The following is a 19,999-nucleotide window of genomic DNA, read 5'->3' as shown; positions in this document are numbered from 1 at the left end:
CCAAACTAACACGTATCCAGACTAAACAAAAAAATCACTGTCCAAGGGAACGAACACCAGCCAGGATGACTGTCAGAACCGCCGGTCTGCACGGGCTAGCAGTTAGCTTAGCCTGCCCCGCTTCTGCATCCTGTCAGACCGCCCTCGGCGTTTCCTCCTCGGGGGGCAGCTAAGTAGTTTCTACCCACAAGCAGTCAGCAGCATTAACAAACTGTGTCTCCCGCCGAAATCATGCCCCCCCCCTCTTTAACCCCCCCCCCCCATCAGTGCTGGTCACTCGTTGACAGACACCGGCTGTCAACATTTAAACTGAAATGGCAGTTGAATGGACTGTGTTGTTACTTGTACTTTACTTGTGCTTTCTGGTTGTGTTCCCTCTGTTTCTATGTTTTGAGGGAATTTTGGGATGTGTATTTTGATCTTTCCTGTTGCACTGCTGTGGGCTGGGGCAAACAGCGCTTCCTTTTTATTTATGTGTGCAGGCACATAATGAAAATGACAATAAACTAGATCTTGAACTCTTGACTCAATACACACCTCATAACAGTAACAAAGCATGTACTGGTGTGATATCAAATTATGGTATCATGATAACTTCAAGGTGCTAAAGGATACAAGATATCCAGTATGCTGGATACTTCGGGATCTCAACGTTTCCACTCATTTTCCACTCAAGTTTATGGGGAAATCACTTGATTTCTGTTTAGCTACGTGGAGAAAAGCTGCCACGATGTCCACATCTCAAACACTTCCCTGTGTGGCATGGTGAACTGTGCTTCACCCAACAACCAGGCATGTTCCCTGTGTGGCACGGTGAACTGTGCTTCACCCGACACCCAGGCATGTTCCCTGTGTGGCATGGTGAACTGTGCTTCACCCAACAACCGGGCATGTTCCCTGTGTGGCATGGTGAACTGTGCTTCACCCAACAACCGGGCATGTTCCCTGTGTGGCACGGTGAACTGTGCTTCACCCAACACCCAGGCATGTTCCCTGTGTGGCACGGTGAACTGTGCTTCACCCAACAACCAGGCATGTTCCCTGTGTGGCACGGTGAACTGTGCTTCACCCAACACCCAGGCATGTTCCCTGTGTGGCACGGTGAACTGTGCTTCACCCAACACCCAGGCATGTTCCCTGTGTGGCACGGTGAACTGTGCTTCACCCAACAACCAGGCATGTTCCCTGTGTGGCACGGTGAACTGTGCTTCACCCAACACCCAGGCATGTTCCCTGTGTGGCACGGTGAACTGTGCTTCACCCAACACCCAGGCATGTTCCCTGTGTGGCACGGTGAACTGTGCTTCACCCAACACCCAGGCATGTTCCCTGTGTGGCACGGTGAACTGTGCTTCACCCAACAACCAGGCATGTTCCCTGTGTGGCACGGTGAACTGTGCTTCAACCAACACCCAGGCATGTTCCCTGTGTGGCATGGTGAACTGTGCTTCACCCAACAACCGGGCATGTTCCCCGTGTGGCACGGTGAACTGTGCTTCACCAAACACCCGGGCATGTTCCCCGTGTGGCATGGTGAACTGTGCTTCACCCAACAACCGGGCATGTTCCCTGTGTGGCATGGTGAACTGTGCTTCACCCAACAACCAGGCATGTTCCCTGTGTGGCATGGTGAACTGTGCTTCACCCAACAACCAGGCATGTTCCCTGTGTGGCACGGTGAACTGTGCTTCACCCAACACCCAGGCATGTTCCCTGTGTGGCACGGTGAACTGTGCTTCACCCAACAACCAGGCATGTTCCCTGTGTGGCACGATGAACTGTGCTTCACCCAACAACCAGGCATGTTCCCTGTGTGGCACGATGAACAGTGCTTCACCCAACAACCAGGCATGTTCCCTGTGTGGCATGGTGAACTGTGCTTCACCCAACAACCAGGCATGTTCCCTGTGTGGCATGGTGAACTGTGCTTCACCCAACAACCAGGCATGTTCCCTGTGTGGCATGGTGAACTGTGCTTCACCCAACAACCAGGCATGTTCCCTGTGTGGCATGGTGAACTGTGCTTCACCCAACAACCAGGCATGTTCCCTGTGTGGCACGGTGAACTGTGCTTCACCCAACAACCAGGCATGTTCCCTGTGTGGCACGGTGAACTGTGCTTCACCCAACAACCGGGCATGTTCCCTGTGTGGCATGGTGAACTGTGCTTCACCCAACAACCGGGCATGTTCCCTGTGTGGCACGGTGAACTGTGCTTCACCCAACAACCGGGCATGTTCCCCGTGTGGCACGGTGAACTGTGCTTCACCAAACACCCGGGCATGTTCCCCGCGTGGCATGGTGAACTGTGCTTCACCCAACAACCGGGCATGTTCCCTGTGTGGCATGGTGAACTGTGCTTCACCCAACAACCAGGCATGTTCCCTGTGTGGCATGGTGAACTGTGCTTCACCCAACAACCAGGCATGTTCCCTGTGTGGCACGGTGAACTGTGCTTCACCCAACAACCAGGCATGTTCCCTGTGTGGCATGGTGAACTGTGCTTCACCCAACAACCAGGCATGTTCCCTGTGTGGCATGGTGAACTGTGCTTCACCCAACAACCAGGCATGTTCCCTGTGTGGCACGATGAACTGTGCTTCACCCAACAACCAGGCATGTTCCCTGTGTGGCACGGTGAACTGTGCTTCACCCAACAACCAGGCATGTTCCCTGTGTGGCACGGTGAACTGTGCTTCACCCAACAACCAGGCATGTTCCCTGTGTGGCATGGTGAACTGTGCTTCACCCAACAACCAGGCATGTTCCCTGTGTGGCACGGTGAACTGTGCTTCACCCAACGACCAGGCATGTTCCCTGTGTGGCACGGTGAACTGTGCTTCACCCAACAACCAGGCATGTTCCCTGTGTGGCATGGTGACTGTGCTTCACCCAACACCCAGGCATGTTCCCTGTGTGGCATGGTGAACTGTGCTTCACCCAACACCCAGGCATGTTCCCTGTGTGGCATGGTGAACTGTGCTTCACCCAACAACCAGGCATGTTCCCCGTGTGGCACGGTGAACTGTGCTTCACCAAACACCCGGGCATGTTCCCCGTGTGGCATGGTGAACTGTGCTTCACCCAACAACCGGGCATGTTCCCTGTGTGGCATGGTGAACTGTGCTTCACCCAACAACCGGGCATGTTCCCTGTGTGGCATGGTGAACTGTGCTTCACCCAACAACCGGGCATGTTCCCTGTGTGGCACGGTGAACTGTGCTTCACCCAACAACCAGGCATGTTCCCTGTGTGGCACGGTGAACTGTGCTTCACCCAACAACCAGGCATGTTCCCTGTGTGGCATGGTGAGCTGTGCTTCACCCAACAACCAGGCATGTTCCCTGTGTGGCACGATGAACTGTGCTTCACCCAACACCCAGGCATGTTCCCTGTGTGGCACGGTGAACTGTGCTTCACCCAACACCCAGGCATGTTCCCTGTGTGGCACGATGAACTGTGCTTCACCCAACAACCAGGCATGGTCCCTGTGTGGCATGGTGAACTGTGCTTCACCCAACACCCAGGCATGTTCCCTGTGTGGCACGGTGAACTGTGCTTCACCCAACAACCAGGCATGTTCCCTGTGTGGCATGGTGACTGTGCTTCACCCAACACCCAGGCATGTTCCCTGTGTGGCATGGTGAACTGTGCTTCACCCAACACCCAGGCATGTTCCCTGTGTGGCATGGTGAACTGTGCTTCACCCAACAACCAGGCATGTTCCCCGTGTGGCACGGTGAACTGTGCTTCACCAAACACCCGGGCATGTTCCCCGTGTGGCATGGTGAACTGTGCTTCACCCAACAACCGGGCATGTTCCCTGTGTGGCATGGTGAACTGTGCTTCACCCAACAACCGGGCATGTTCCCTGTGTGGCATGGTGAACTGTGCTTCACCCAACAACCGGGCATGTTCCCTGTGTGGCACGGTGAACTGTGCTTCACCCAACAACCAGGCATGTTCCCTGTGTGGCATGGTGAACTGTGCTTCACCCAACAACCAGGCATGTTCCCTGTGTGGCATGGTGAGCTGTGCTTCACCCAACAACCAGGCATGTTCCCTGTGTGGCACGATGAACTGTGCTTCACCCAACACCCAGGCATGTTCCCTGTGTGGCACGGTGAACTGTGCTTCACCCAACACCCAGGCATGTTCCCTGTGTGGCACGATGAACTGTGCTTCACCCAACAACCAGGCATGGTCCCTGTGTGGCATGGTGAACTGTGCTTCACCCAACACCCAGGCATGTTCCCTGTGTGGCACGGTGAACTGTGCTTCACCCAACAACCAGGCATGTTCCCTGTGTGGCACGGTGAACTGTGCTTCACCCAACAACCAGGCATGTTCCCTGTGTGGCATGGTGAACTGTGCTTCACCCAACAACCAGGCATGTTCCCTGTGTGGCACGATGAACTGTGCTTCACCCAACAACCAGGCATGTTCTCTGTGTGGCATGGTGAACTGTGCTTCACCCAACAACCAGGCATGTTCCCTGTGTGGCATGGTGAACTGTGCTTCACCCAACAACCAGGCATGTTCCCTGTGTGGCATGGTGGCTGTGCTTCACCCAACAACCAGGCATGGGAAGGGTGTTGTTTCAAAGGACGTATTGATTTTGAATTACTGGAAATGTAACATCTGGGGCATCTGGGTGGCATAGCCGTCTATTCTTCTGTTGCCTACCAGTACGGGGGTCGCCGGTTCGAATCCCCGTGTTACCTCCGGCTTGGTCAGGCATCCCTACAGACACAACTGGCCGTGTCTGCGGGTGGGAAGCCGGATGTGGGTGTGTGTCCTGGTTGCTGCACTAGCGCCTCCTCTGGTCGGCCGGGGCGCCTGTTTGAGGGGGAGGGAGAAACTGGGGGGAATAGCGTGATCCTCCCACGTGCTACATCCCCCTGGTGAAACTCCTCCCTGTCAGGTGAAAAGAAGCGGCTGGTGACTCCACATGTATGGGAGGAGGCATGTGGTAGTCTGCAGCCCTCCTGGATCAGCAGAGGGGGTGGAGCAGAGACCGGGACGGCTCGGAAGAGTGGGGTAAATGGTTGAATACAATTGGGGAGAAAAAGGGGGTCAAATTAAAAAAAAGAAAAAAGAAGTAAATGCAAAATCTTTAATAACATCTCTCATCCAGCTGGATCCAGTAAACCAGTCCCATGTCTTCGCTCTGGCACCTTGGCAGCCTGTGATGTGTGCTGTGTAAGTTCTGCCAGGTTCCTGACAAGGTCTTCACAAACAACATCACACCACACCTAGCTTCATTCCTCCACCCTGGCTAACTGTTATTTCTACTTTTAAAACTCTGCTCCTCTTCATCCTACTCTTCCTCTCATTGCGTGCACTGCAACTCACGGTTCCTTCCAGGTCACCTCCATCTCGGGGACTTCTGCTGCTGCAGCCTGCCGAGGCCGTCGCCATCGTAAACCTTCCCGTGGGGACACGGTGCAGTCATGTGGTCTGATGCTGGCTAAGGGACATGCTAATGATATTTACTCCTCATACTTCACTCTCACAACATGTCTCTCGTCTTTCCAGAATGGAAAACAGCGGTCATACCAGATAACACATGGGGAAAACGGAGACGGAAAAAAACTGAAGTTCTGTTGAGACAGGTCTGAACAGAACTTCAGAGACAGCGCTGACGGTCTGGCTGCCAGTGCTTAAAAATGGCAGCGCAGTTGCTACGAGAGAAAAGAATTAATCCAATAAATGTTCTGAACATTTTGCAAGCAGATGCTGAAACACTGACTCATCTATCACAGTGGTTCTCAACCTTTTTGGGGTCCTGGACCCCCTGCGTATTATTGATCTACCCTGAGGACCCCTCCACCTGATCTTGGGGGAGGGGGGTTGCAATTTGTAGAAACAGTAGAAACTGCATTTTAAATTGCATTATAGCATTTATTCACTCTTTGGGGCAAAAATAATTAATTTAGATATAGTTAACAAAACAGAATTCTTATGCAGTAACTTTCAGATATATGTAACAACACAGAATATGTATTCAGTAACTTTCAGATATATGTAACAAAACAGAATATGTATTCAGTAACTTTCAGATATATGTAACAACAGGATTTTTATGCAGTAACTTTCAGATATGTGTAACAAAACAGAATATGTATTCAGTAACTTTCAGATATATGTAACAAAACAGAATATGTATTCAGTAACTTTCAGATATATGTAACAAAACAGAATATGTATTCAGTAACTTTCAGATATATGTAACAAAACAGAATTCTTATGCAGTAACTTTCAGATATATGTAACAAAACAGAATATGTATTCAGTAACTTTCAGATATATGTAACAAAACAGAATATGTATTCAGTAACTTTCAGATATATGTAACAACACAGAATATGTATTCAGTAACTTTCAGATATATGTAACAAAACAGAATATGTATTCAGTAACTTTCAGATATATGTAACAAAACAGAATTCTTATGCAGTAACTTTCAGATATATGTAACAAAACAGAATATGTATTCAGTAACTTTCAGATATATGTAACAAAACAGAATATGTATTCAGTAACTTTCAGATATGTGTAACAAAACAGAATATGTATTCAGTAACTTTCAGATATATGTAACAAAACAGAATATGTATTCAGTAACTTTCAGATATGTGTAACAACACAGAATATGTATTCAGTAACTTTCAGATATATGTAACAACACAGAATATGTATTCAATAACTTTCAGATATATGTAACAATAGAATTTTTATGCAGTAACTTTTAACAATGCAAACGGGAGCGAGATCTCTTATTAAAATACAACAAATTACACTTGTGAAACAGATGTAATTAGAGAAAAAAGTCCTGTTACCCTTTATAGTTTAGGTAGATAAAGGTCTCAGTCACATTTGAGTAAAATAATCCTATTTCTATAAATGTCATAGGATCTTTTTTTTAAAAGATGTTTTATTTTCACGGACCCCTTGCAATTACACCACGGACCACTAGGGGTCCGCGGACCCCCGGTTGAGAAACACTGATCTAGAGAATAACTGCAGTGTAACAGCGTCTTCCACTTTTATTTATTTATTTATTGGATTTTTCAGCCTTTTTCTCCCTAATTGTACCTGGCCAATGACCCCACTCTTCCGAGCCATCCCGGTCTCTGCTCCACCCCCTCCGCCGATCCGGGGAGGGCTGCAGACTACCACACGCCTCCTCCTGGAGTCACCAGCCGCTTCTTTTCACCTGACAGTGAGGAGTTTCACCAGGGGGCCGTAGCGTGTGGGAGGATCACGCTATTCCCCCCAGTCCCCCCCCCCCCAAACAGGTGCCCCAACCGTCCAGAGGAGGCGCTAGTGCAGCGACCAGGACACATACCCACATCCAGCTCCCCACCTACAGACACGGCCAATTGTGTGTGTAGGGACGCCCGACCAAGCCGGAGGCAACACTGTGCAAGGGAACAAACGCCAGCCAGGATGACTGTCAGAACCGCCGGTCTGCATGGGCTAGCAGTTAGCTTAGCCACCACCCCCGCTCCCGCGTCCTGTCAGACCGCCCTCGGCGTTTCCTCCTCGGGCGCAGCTCCAGCCAGGGGCCGTGGTCCTCGGGCCCACCGGACGAAGCAAACCAGGCTCTCCAAGCCGATCCAGCGCCAGCTCTCCCAGCCATCAAACGAAGACAAAACTTAGACACAGACGTGGACAAAGACGCTGCGTGGACGGTGCTGGGTGAGGACGCCACAAATGTGAATCTGCGCCGCCATCTTCACACACCGGAAGCGGCAAGTATATTCATGAGTACAATCCAGAGTATTCCAGATAAAATCTGTCTACCGTCAAGCATTAAAGTTTCAAGTTAGATCTTTAAAGGTTACTTAATTAATAATGTGTTAAATTATTAACACATTATTAAAGTGTTGATTATGGAAACGATTCCCAAGTTTCTACTTTTTAATAGCTGCATTACTGGTAAACATTATAAACAGTTATGAACACTGTCCTGGGCATAATGACTTTCATACAACGTTTGTACAACAGCTGCCATAACGTATGCTTAACTTGAGAAGTTTTATCGAAGGTGATTAATTTTATCGAAGGTGATTAATTTTATCTAAGGTGATTAATTCAGGCAAGAAAAGAATCCCTCTGTAACGTCATGGTCAGTACGACGGTTAGCACAGCTGCCGGTTTGTTCTGCGCAGGAAGCAGCTTGGCTCAACCATATGTTAGCTGAGATCTGAGTTTTACCAAATATTTTCAACCTTTTTCATAACATGAAAGGAACAATTACTAATTTTGAGTTCATGAGAAATATTCTAATTAATGGCTGTGTGCTCAAGGCCGACAAAGGAAGTGCTGGAAACCATCTTGACAAGTATGACCAAGGCCATCTAGGAGGAATTATCCTCATTAAAAGGAAAATCAAAAGGAATTATCCTCGTGATTTATTCCACGCCACATTCTGGAGCGCCACTATCCCATAACACTAAGCATTCTATCATGCGGGGACACGTAGGATCTCCTCCTGTTCACTCCCTCCTCCCTCACGCTCCACTCCGAGCAGTTCAAGTAGGATGGCTGCTTAACAGCAGCGGTCTCTGCAAGTCAGCGGGGGAATCAAACTCACACGTAGACCACCAGTGTCCCCGGCACCCCTGAACCAGTAGCAGTTAGACGGCCTGACAAAATCTGCTCGCTCACTGACCACAGTTAAGACGTACACTGGAGGGCGTCCAGGTGGCGTGGCGGTCTATTCCGTTGGCTACCAACACGGGGATCGCCGGTTCGAATCCCCGTGTTACCTCCAGCTTGGTCAGGCGTCCCTGCGGACACAACTGACCGTGTCTGCGGGTAAGAAGCTGGATGTGGGTATGTGTCCTGGTCACTGCACTAGCGCCTCCTCTGGTTGGTCGGAGCGACTGTTCAGGGGGGAGGGGGAACTGGGGGGAATAGCGTGATCCTCCCACGTGCTACGTCCCCCTGGTGAAACTCCTCATGTCAGGTGAAAAGAAGCGGCTGGTGACTCCACATGTATGGGAGGAGGCATGTGGTAGTCTGCAGCCCTCCCCGGATCAGCAGAGGGGGTGGAGCAGAGACCGGGATAGCTCGGAAGATAGGCCGGATACAATTGGGGAGAAAAGGGTGTGGAACACCCCCCCACACACACACACACACACACCACACACACAAAAAAGACTTACGCTGGATTCAGCGTGTGGTTCCTCGACACCAGCATGGACAAAGCATTAAAAAGCGACCTACACCAACCCTACGCTGCCCGGGGCACTGAAGTTGTACCGCTTGTTTGTGAGGAGACGTAGCTGCCAGACTTCTGCAGTCGGCCAAGAAAGTAAATCATGAATGACGGCATGCTCTGGCCAACTAAACAAGGAATACTCACCGTTTGTTTTCGGCTTACTGTGCCCACCCGGCCCCCCAAAAAACTCAATGACCACAACGTCTTAGCAGTACATAGGCTGACATCTGACGCTGTGAGAGATATTTTATTCCATCGCATATCATCTGGTAATTACTGAGCAGTCAGCTGAGGACTTCAGGTCAACCACATCAACTCTGAAAACCAGCCAGTGCTTGGAGGGCCAACCTCCAACACCCTGCTGCAGGTTGTCATGACACCCAGCCTCAGCTGTATGCTTGAAGCAACATGTGGTGGTGGACTTAAACAGCTTTTTAGGATGAAAGCACCTCTAGATACGGTTCATCCCTCCGTTATTCAGCTGAAAGAATACCACGCCACACATGCGGCGGGAGGTTAACTCTAAGGTCACACGTGGGTGAATGCAGGCGAAGGACCATCGCCTGCCCGGGCGAAATTCGTATCTTGTCTTGCTAAATGTGGGCAGTGCAGGATGTGACACCAAGCGGGGTCAACCACACACACTTCTTTGCTGTTGGTTGAGGCTGCAGGTCAAAGTTCACTAAAGTTGAACTCCACATGAAGCGAAGATGTGAATTTCCTTCACCGCCGGAAGCGAATGTTTTATCCGCCCCTTCGCCCACACAGAACGGAAGCCAACTGGAGGCGAAGAGTCACCCATGTTCATTTTGCACCTGTGTGACCGTACCCTAAAGGTTGATATCCTGCCACCCACATCACACAAACGGGCACGCATCCCTGCACAGTCATGCACGCACAGATGTAGTTGTGCACGTCTGCACACCGACACAAACACAGGGCAACAACAGACGGCACCCCAGCTTGAAGCCCAGATACCTGACAAGCCGCCGGAATGAGGGGCTGGGCAGACGTTTCCCCTCTGCTGACTTTGGCCTTCATCACAAGGTACAGTCTGGCCAAACTCTGTGAGCTCACAAAAGCTATGAATAACTTACTAACGGACACACAGAAGAAGAGAGAATGCTGAGGAAGAGGAAGAGACTGACCTGCGAGCGATGAAGCCGGACCCCGTAAAGCAGAACGTTTCTGGATTTGGCGACTGAAGCCAGCTCCGCGATCGCTGCCGTCTCTTCCCTTCTCTGGCTGATGAATGGCCCATCCGAAACGTTCAAATGCACCTATCAAAACAAAACGCCACAGGGCTTCATCACAACACGCCCGCCAGCAGCCAGCATCGTCTACCCGGGAGCCATTACGGCTCTCTACCCGGGAGCCATTACGGCTCATTGTTCAAGGAGACGTAGGGGCACGTTGGAAGCCAACAGGCCTGTTTATTTAAGGTGGTAGTAGTGGGGAGGGTTCGGGAGTAGTGGGCTGCTGTGTTGACAGTAAATACACACGGGTTATTACGCAGGTATCTGGGGGGGGGGCTGTAATTACTTACTCTAACTCAGTGGCAGATCTTCAGATTCCTCTCAGGTTTATTTTCATAAACGGGCATCAATTAAGGCAAAAAGCTGAGACTGGCTCACGACACTTTGTCATCCTGACACGTAGCCACCACTTCGCCGTTTTCCACCCCCGTCTGCTGACAGAGGCGTAAGGTGATTAATGCCCTCTCGTTATGCTGTCACACACACGGGGGTGATGTGTAAAACTAATGAGCAGCTCGTCAAATGTATCGAGAACTCTGTTCTAAACGTGCGGTTATCACACCTACACTTGAATACATTACTCAGCCAGACAGTTAACTGTCACACCAGCTGGGAGGCAACGGGGACACGTGGGGTCAAACCTGCGTCTGGACAAACACACCCCCGAGTCTGGCTTGTCAGCAACCAGCAGCACCTTGTCAGCAACCAGCAGCACTTTGTCATTTCACTTCATGCACTGGTGTACATGACATGAAACAAAGTGCTGGTTCCTTCAGCCCACAGCAGTGCAACACAAAGACAACACACATCCAAAAACTACAAGAACACAGATACCCAAAATAACACACAAATCCACACTAACACACAAATCCACACTAACACACATACCCAAACTAACACACATATCCACACTAACACACAAATCCACACTAACACACAAATCCACACTAACACACATACCCAAAATAACACACAAATCCACACTAACACACATTTCCACATTAACACACATACCCACACTAACACACATATGACTGATGACTGTCGGAACCACCGGTCTGCATGGGTTAGCAGTTAGCTTAGCCCGCCCACTTCTACGTCCTGTCTGACCGCCCTCGGCATTTCCTCCTCGGGTGAAGCTCCAGGCAGGGGTCGTGGTCCCCGGGCCCACCGGACGCAGCAGACCAGGCTCTCCCAGCCGATCCAGCCCAGCTCTCCCAGCCAGACACCCTCGACACACCTCCCCACGATGACATCAAAAACACCACAGTCAAGCGCCGCTCTGATGGGTGAGCGGATAAACCGCCGTTCTTACAGTCCACTCGTCATGTGGCTGGGAGGTTCGTATCCCACACTCGCCGTAACCAGTCACAGCCAGAGCGTCCGCGGGGTAAGGCATTCATTAGGCCGCCCTTATCCGAGGGATAGTGAGTGCGACCCCTCTGGCCCATCCGGGCGCCTGCAGCCAAGCAACTGAAAGCATTCTCCCTACGCCTCCTTCGCGGCCTGAAGGTAATGCGATCCATGCAAGGCTTCAGCGTGGAAACTAGCGAGAGCAGCCAACACGAGTTTGAAGGAAGCTGGTGTTATGACTATCTCCTTCCTGTGGAAACGTGAGCCAGGGGAGCTATTCCACAAGAGTTCCGGCCATATGCCATTGGGTTAATCGGGTGGGATAAGGGGAGAAACTAGAAATAAATTTATAAAAAAAACATGGGCTAGCAGTTAGCTTAGCCTGCCCCGCTCTCCCAGCCGATCCAGCGCCAACTCTCCCAGCCATCAAATGAAGACAAAACTTAGACACAGACGTGGACAAAGACACTGCCTGGACGGTACTGGGCGAGGCCGCCACAAACGCGAATTCACGCAGCCATCTTCCAACACCGGAAGCAGAAATGTGCAAATCACATTAATTCAACAAAGGCAAAAGCTCTTCCATCACTATGAACAGAAATACACAAGAATTTACCTTAGTGACGTTGGTGCAGGAAAATACTGACTACGCATCAGCTCTACCGGTAAATATTGACAGACATGACACAGAACCCACTGCTTTTGGCTGTAAGAGGAAGATATACTCAGTTATGTCCAGTCTCCTTGTCAAAGCATCTGACATGCCAGCTAACTAAAGACAGACACCTTGTGTGTCATCTTACCCATGCTATGGTACAGGAGCAGTGGACAGCCACAGTGCAGCACCCGGGGACCAACTCGAGATTCAAGATTTGGTTCACTGTAATTTCATTATGTACCTGCATACATAAAAACGAACAAATGCTGTTTCTCCCAGCCCACAGCAGTGCAACAGAAAAGATAGAAATATATATCTAAAATTTACCTAAAAATGATGCCGCTAAAAACAGAGGTAAAACAGAGAACAAAACAAAAAAGCACAGTTAACAACACAGACCATTCAAGTGCAACACAAATACACTGCCATCAAGTGCCATTTCAGTTCAATGTTGACTGCTGGTGTCTGTCAACAAGTAACCAGCAGTGATGGGGGGGGGGTAGAGGGTAGGTGGGGGGCATGACTTTGGAGGGGGGCACAGTTTGTTAATGATCCTGACTGCTTGTGGGTAGAAGCTATTTAGCATTCTGCTGGATGTAGCACAGATGCTCCTGTACCTCTCCCCAGACGGTAGGAGGGAAAACAGGTTGTGAGAAGGATGGTGGGGATCCTTAATGATGCTGGAGGCTCTGTGACCAGCCTTGATGATAATCTCCAACAGGAAGGGCAGAGGGGCACAAACGATCTTGCTACCTGTCTTCACTATCTTGTTCAGCTGGGGTTGTTCGGTCGCTATGCAGTTACTGAACCAGGAAGTGAGACCATAGGTCAGAATGCTTTCAATGGTGCCCCGGTAGAAGGTGGCGAGGGCTGGAATGGGGAGACTTGCCCTTCTAAGTCTCCGGAGGGGATGAAGCCGCTGTTGGGCCTTTTTAATGAAGGCCAAGGTGTTAATGGTTGAGGTCAGGTAGTCCACCAGGTGCACTCCCAGGAACTTGATGTTACTGACCCTCTAAACAGTGGCACCATCGATGGTCAGCAGCGTATGATGGTGCCTGCCAGCCCTCCTGAAGTCAATTACCATCTCTTGTTTTATTTATGTTCAGGGAGAGGTTGTGGGATTTGCACCACACTGTTAGCTGCTCCACCTCCAGCCAAGTCCAGTTCTTCTTTCCATTGCCTTAGTCAGGGCCACAGACGGGCATATTAACTCTAACATACATGTGTTTGATGGTGGGAGGAAACCGGAGAACCCGGCGGAAATCCATGGAGGCACAGGGAGAATATGCAAACTCCACACAGAAAGGACCTGGGATGGCCTGGATTCAAACCCAGGATCTTCTTGCTGTGGCAACAGTGATAACAACTGGGCCCCAGTGCTGACAACAACTGAGCAGCTCCACTGAACATTGTGGGATTGGGTGCCTTGCTCAGTGGTCCAATTGTTTTTTTCCACCCTCTGACCAGATTTTCATAGCTGTTCTCTCAGACTACCTCTACCTTACAGCTTATTTCTTGTTCTATATGAAAATCATCCTCCGCTGACCCCGTTGCTTTTACCACCAACTGATTCGACCTGTGATAAATAGCAGCCTAGGGCATTTGACTCCAGCCCAAAACCCTTGGCTAGGCAGTTTAACCACATTTATAAATAAATGTGAACCTCAGGGACTGCTTCACGTTTCAGGTTGAAGACTCATAGTCACGCCTTCCCAGCCCGCATTCATCCATGTTCCAACATGTCCATGAAACCGAGTCTGCCGTGGAGTTGAAAGAAGGGTTTGTGTGAATCACTAATGCTACTGATTTTCAGTTGTTTGTTTTAAAGGCTAATATATCACTACTACTCCCTCTGTGCTGTCATGACACCACAGTTCCTCTCGCAGACTATTTTAGAAAAATACTATTGAGAGTTGTTAAGTATATAATCATTCCGTTATACAAAATTAAAATAAAAAAAACTAAAGGAGACATAAAAGCACAGAAAAGATGAGAATATAGCAGTGGAGCAGAATAAGAACAGGGCAGAACAGGTGTAGTTTGGTTGAGACAGAGCTCTTAACTTGTGAAAGTGTTTAGATGCACTGGCTCTGGTGTAGCCACAGTGTGATGTGATGTGTGTTCACAGGTGTGTACGTATGTCTTACAATCTCCATTAAACAGCTAACAGACTCTACTTATAAAGACTGCACTTCCAGGGATAATTCCTATAGTTCTTAACTTGAGAAATTCATTCATTCATCTTCAGCCGCTTCTCCAGGGTCGGGTCATGGTGGCAGCAAGCTAAGTAGGGAACTCCAGACGTCCCTCTCCCCAGCAACGTCCTCCAGCTCCTCCTGGGGGATCCCAAGATGTTCCCAGGCCAGACTGGACATGTAGTCCCTCCAGCGAGTTCTGGGTCTACCTCGGGGTCTCCTCCCAGTTGGCCGTGCCCGGTAAACCTCCAAAGGAAGGTGCCCAGGAGGCATCCTAATCAGATGCCCAAACCACCTCAACTGGCTCGTTTCGACATGAAGGAGCAGTGGCTCTACTCCAAGCTCCCTCCGGATGTCCGAGCTCCTCACCCTATCTCTAAGGCTGAGCCCAGACACCCTACGGACGAAACTCATTTCAGCCACCTGTATCTGCGATCTCACCCTTTCGGTCACTACCCAAAGCTCATGACCATAGGTGAGGGGTGGAACGAAGATTGACTGGTAAATTGAGAGCTTTGCCTTCCAGCTCAGCTCCCTCTTCACCGCAACAGTCGAGTACAACGTCCACATTACTGCTGATGCTGCACCAAGCCGCCTGTCAATCTCCCACGCCATCCATCCCTCACTCATGAACAAGACCCCGAGATACTTGAACTCCTTCACTCGAGGCAACAACTTGAGAAATGTGTTTCTAAAGCGCAAGTCCTTTTTTTGAGTGGCATGGTGGCGCAGTGGTTGGCGCTGTCATCTCACAGCAAGAAGGTCCTGGGTCTGAAACCCCAGGGTTGTCCAACCTTGGGGTCATCCCAGGTTGTCCTCTGTGTGGAGTTTGCATGTTCTCTCCGTGTCTGCGGTGGGTTTTCTCCAGGTGCTCCGTTTTCCCCACCATCAAAAAGACGTGTCTCTGACATGTACTGTACAACATATAATCCTTCAGTGGCTTGATGCAAAGCATTGATTGCATTGTTTAATCATGAATCAGATCCTTGACAAACTACAGTCAGTTTGCTGTTAATTTACGTGAAGTCGTTACTCTGAAACAACTTGCGTACCCGAGACACCCCATCATGTTGTGCACTGTACCAGCAAATACTGGGATGAAAATGTTTGTGCGTTTAACAGAAAGAAAACAAGTCTTCTATTGAAAACATACTTTAATGTATCACTGCCAAGCAGAAAGGGTGAGGAGAAGATTTCAGTAGGCTGCTCTCCATACCACAATCCCTTCCTATCGACTCACTAAAGAGCGTCAGACCACATGTCTGGCATCATATCTTACACCGTATGTAAACCAGGATCCTCCTAACGCCTTTAGAGTCACGGAAAAAAAGGAAAATGTGAGAACTTCAAAAGACACACTTTCTTCATATTCTTCTGAGAAGCTGCCTGGAGGCTTCGACTTAAATTAGGCCCCATCCAGGGTCCATAAACAACAGCTCACATCTTTTATGAAAGGCAATTTAACATTTCCATTTTTGCCAATCTTTAGCTCTAGTATGAGTAAACAATCTTTATCTCTAGTATGAGTAAACAATCTTTAGCTCTAGTACGAGTAAACAATCTTTAGCTCTAGTACGAGTAAAAAATCTTTAGCTCTAGTATGAGTAAACAATCTTGAGCTCTAGTACGAGTAAAAAATCTTTAGCTCTAGTATGAGTAAGCAATCTTTAGCTCTAGTACGAGTAAACAATCTTTAGCGCTAGTATGAGTAAACAATCTTTAGCTCTAGTACGAGTAAACAATCTTTAGCTCTAGTACGAGTAAAAAATCTTTAGCTCTAGTATGAGTAAACAATCTTTAGCTCTAGTACGAGTAAAAAATCTTTAGCTCTAGTATGAGTAAACAATCTTTAGCTCTAGTATGAGTAAACAATCTTTAGCTCTAGTACGAGTAAAAAATCTTTAGCTCTAGTATGAGTAAAAAATCTTTAGCTCTAGTATGAGTAAGCAATCTTTAGCTCTAGTACGAGTAAACAATCTTTAGCGCTAGTATGAGTAAACAATCTTTAGCTCTAGTATGAGTAAACAATCTTTAGCTCTAGAATGAGTAAACAATCTTTAGCTCTAGTATGAGTAAACAATCTTTTAGCTCTAGAATGAGTAAACAATCTTTAGCGCTAGTATGAGTAAACAATCTTTAGCTCTAGAATGAGTAAACAATCTTTAGCTCTAGTACGAGTGAACAATCTTTAGCTCTAGTATGAGTAAACAATCTTTAGCTCTAGTATGAGTAAACAATCTTCAGCTCTAGTATGAGTAAACAATCTTTAGCTCTAGAGTAAACAATCTTTAGCTCTAGTATAAGTAAACAATCTTTAGCTCTAGTATAAGTAAACAATCTTTAGCTCTAGTATGAGTAAACGAGCTTTAGCACTAGTATGAGTAAACAGTTGCATTATAGGCAATTCAATTCATGCACCAACAGCTCACATGTAAACTCCCGTGTCGCTCTATCATACACATTGTAGTCATGCATGTTAGGGTCAGTACTCCTGTCTGGGCCCCTGACCGAGGCATGGCAAGACCAACTGGAGTTGGTCCCCAGGTGCTGCACGGCGGCTGCCCACTGCTCCTAGCTACACAGCCAGGACGGGTTCAGTGCAGAGCAGAATGTCTCTATGGAGATCATTAAAGTATATCAAAATCAAAAAAATAATAATAATAAATCAAAACCAGAGCTTCCAGCAATGAAGGCAACCATGTGACATCTGCAGTGATTAAAGTGGAGTTGTTTTGGCATTGTTAAAGACCGGCTAGAGACAGACTAGAAAACTAAGTCTCTTGGGATATTTTTCCTTGTTACCTTGCACGGTTTCTGCAGCTGTTGTGTGCCTTGGGCTAAAAGGTCAATTTCAAAAATAAAAACAAAGCGCTGACCAGCCCCCTTCTCAAACATCTGACAGATTACTGGTGGCTCAGACTCGATCGGTTTGTTTTAGTTTTGTCTTAGTTGGTTTCACCGTCCTCATGTCAGTGTTACCGCGTGAGCTACGCCGGCATTTGAAGTAGACCGAAAGCTAAGCAAGGCTGAGCTGAGGTGCTCTGCCGGGAGGTGTAGGGTTTCTAAATGGCAACAGGGATCCTCAAAGGGCCCCTCGCTGGACTACAGGTGATGTTTTTACAAGCAGGAGAAAGAAAAAGGAGAAAGGTTTGGCCGGTCGTGTAGTACATGTACCTCGAGGAAACTGGATCTGTCTTGCACCAGATGTCTGCACTGACATGCAAAGAAAAGTTCATTCAAAGTGTGGGAAATGTAATGGAGACGTCCTTTGTCGTTCTCAGTCCGTTTCCAGAGAGGCTGATACAGTCCCCAACACTACGTTTAAAGTAGATTTCATGAGATCAAGTGTACTGTGATGACTGCTGCTGTGCTGGCCATCTTTTAAAAGTCTGCAGTAAGATATAAATCCCAGAGTGGGCAACCCCTCTGCACTTGTTTCACAATAAGATCGCATTCCTCACCCTGAGCAATCCATTGCTTCAATAACAACCGCCATCTTCCCACACCACAAGTTGGGAAGATGGCGGCGCGAATTCGCATTTGCAGCCGCCTCACCCAGTACCGTCCATACAGTGTCTTTGTCCACGACTGCGTCTAAATTTCGCTTTCGCTGGATCTGCTGGGAGAGCGGGGCAGGCTAAGCTAACTGCTAGCCCATGCAGACCGGCAGTTCCGGTAACACCGAGGGCGGTGTGGCGGCGGCCTCACCTGGCATTGACTCTGGTGTTTTTGGTGTCATCATGAGGAGTGCGGGGAGGTGTGTGGAGGGTGTTTGGCTGGCGTTGGATCGGCTGGGAGAGCCTGGTCTGCTTCATCTGGTGGGCCCAGGGACCACGGCCCCTGCCTGGAGCTGTGCCCGAGGAGGAAACGCCGAGGGCAGTCTGACAGGACGCGGAAGCGGGGCGGGCTAAGCTAACTGCTAGCCCATGCAGACCGGCGGTTCCACAGTCATCCTGGCTGGCGTTCGTTCCCTTGGACAGGGACTTTTGAGTTAGTTTAGATTATTGTGTTAGTTTGGATATGTGTGTTCTTATAGTATTTGGATGTGTTGTTGTCTTTGTGTTGTGCTGCTGTGGGCTGGGAGCATTTCGTTTCATTTCGTGTACACAAGTGCATGAAGTGAAATGACAAATAAGGTGTTCCTGATTCCTGATCCCTGACTGAAAAGCCAGCATGACTAACACAAATGAAGACAGGGTTTAGTGGTAAAAGGAAGACAGGGTTTAGTGGTAAAATGAAGACAGGGTTTAGTGGTAAAATGAAGACAGGGTTTAATGGTAAAATGAAGACAGGGTTTAATGGTAAAATGAAGACAGGGTTTAATGGTAAAATGAAGACAGGGTTTAATGGTAAAATGAAGACGGAATAAAATAAAAACCTTAAACGTCTTGTCACAAGGCATAGATTTATTTTCCAAGTTGTGCTGCAGTTTGGGGTGTGAAAGGTCAGTTATAAGAAGACGGAGAAGAACAGCAGGTTCAACGCCTCTTGTAAATCCTTTTTTTCTGTTGTGAATTTGATCTGTTTGTTTTTGTGTTCACTCATTAAACCTGGCACGCCACCGTGACAGTGGATCACTCCTGATTCCCTGGCCTCAAACCATTCCCGTACCTGTGCTGTCTCACAGCATCCTTAGAACAACACAGCCCACTCACAACAAGCTTAAACAAGGTGGGAGGGATGCACGAGAGATGGAGCGAGACATCTCAAATGTCCACTATTTGAACCAGGAAGGGGTTTTAAGAGAGCAGCGCACAAGTGAATTCATGTGAGGCTCCCTCACCACACACACTCCCATGTGAACTCACCCAAACAAGAACCGCCGGGTGTAAGACGGTTCGTTCCGCTGCTTCCAGAGCTCTTATGATGGCCTCCACCTCACAGGGACGAGGACTGCTCACCTTCAACGACAGAAAGGAGAGAAAATGTGCTCGACGCGTTACTCTAAAGCTTCCCATCCATCCATCCATCATCTAAACCGCTTATCCTGCTGTCAGGGTTGCGGGGTCGCTGGAGCCTATCCCAGCAGTCATTGGGCGGCAGGCGGGGAGACACTTTGGACGGGCCTCCAGGCCATCACAGGGCCGACACACACACACATTCACACCTAGGGACAATTTAGCTCGACCGAGTCACCTGACCTACATGTCTTCATGTGTACATGTGCGCCTGGTGTTACGGTGGCATATACCTTGAGCAAGGCATTGACACTGCCAAAATTGGGGGATCAGTTTCCACCGGGACCACCAATGTAATGTGATGCAATCAATTCATTGTAAAGCATTTTGTGTCCTCAGACTAAGAA

The 19,999-nt window shown here is 48.7% G+C and overlaps 1 protein-coding gene across 3 annotated transcripts in view; it reads right to left on the bottom strand.

Annotated features, from left to right (window-relative positions):
- crppa (CDP-L-ribitol pyrophosphorylase A) overlaps window positions 1-19,999 on the bottom strand; it is a 66,966-nt gene that overhangs the window by 20,711 nt on the left and 26,256 nt on the right. For 2 of the 3 annotated variants that reach the window (XM_056286781.1, XM_056286782.1), the window contains exons 8-9: window positions 19,503-19,595; window positions 10,381-10,512 (exon numbers count right to left, since the gene is read on the bottom strand). In XM_056286781.1, coding sequence (XP_056142756.1) covers window positions 10,381-10,512; window positions 19,503-19,595 — 225 coding nt within the window. The remainder of the gene's footprint in view (window positions 1-10,380; window positions 10,513-19,502; window positions 19,596-19,999) is intronic. The other variant, XM_056286783.1, reaches the window with a different exon arrangement.

The sequence above is a fragment of the Lampris incognitus genome, chromosome 9 (genome assembly GCF_029633865.1).
Source record: "Lampris incognitus isolate fLamInc1 chromosome 9, fLamInc1.hap2, whole genome shotgun sequence".
Taxonomy (NCBI): Eukaryota; Metazoa; Chordata; class Actinopteri; order Lampriformes; family Lampridae; genus Lampris; species Lampris incognitus.
Note: the sequence above shows the minus strand (reverse complement) of the source record. Positions and strands in the feature narration are given on the sequence as shown.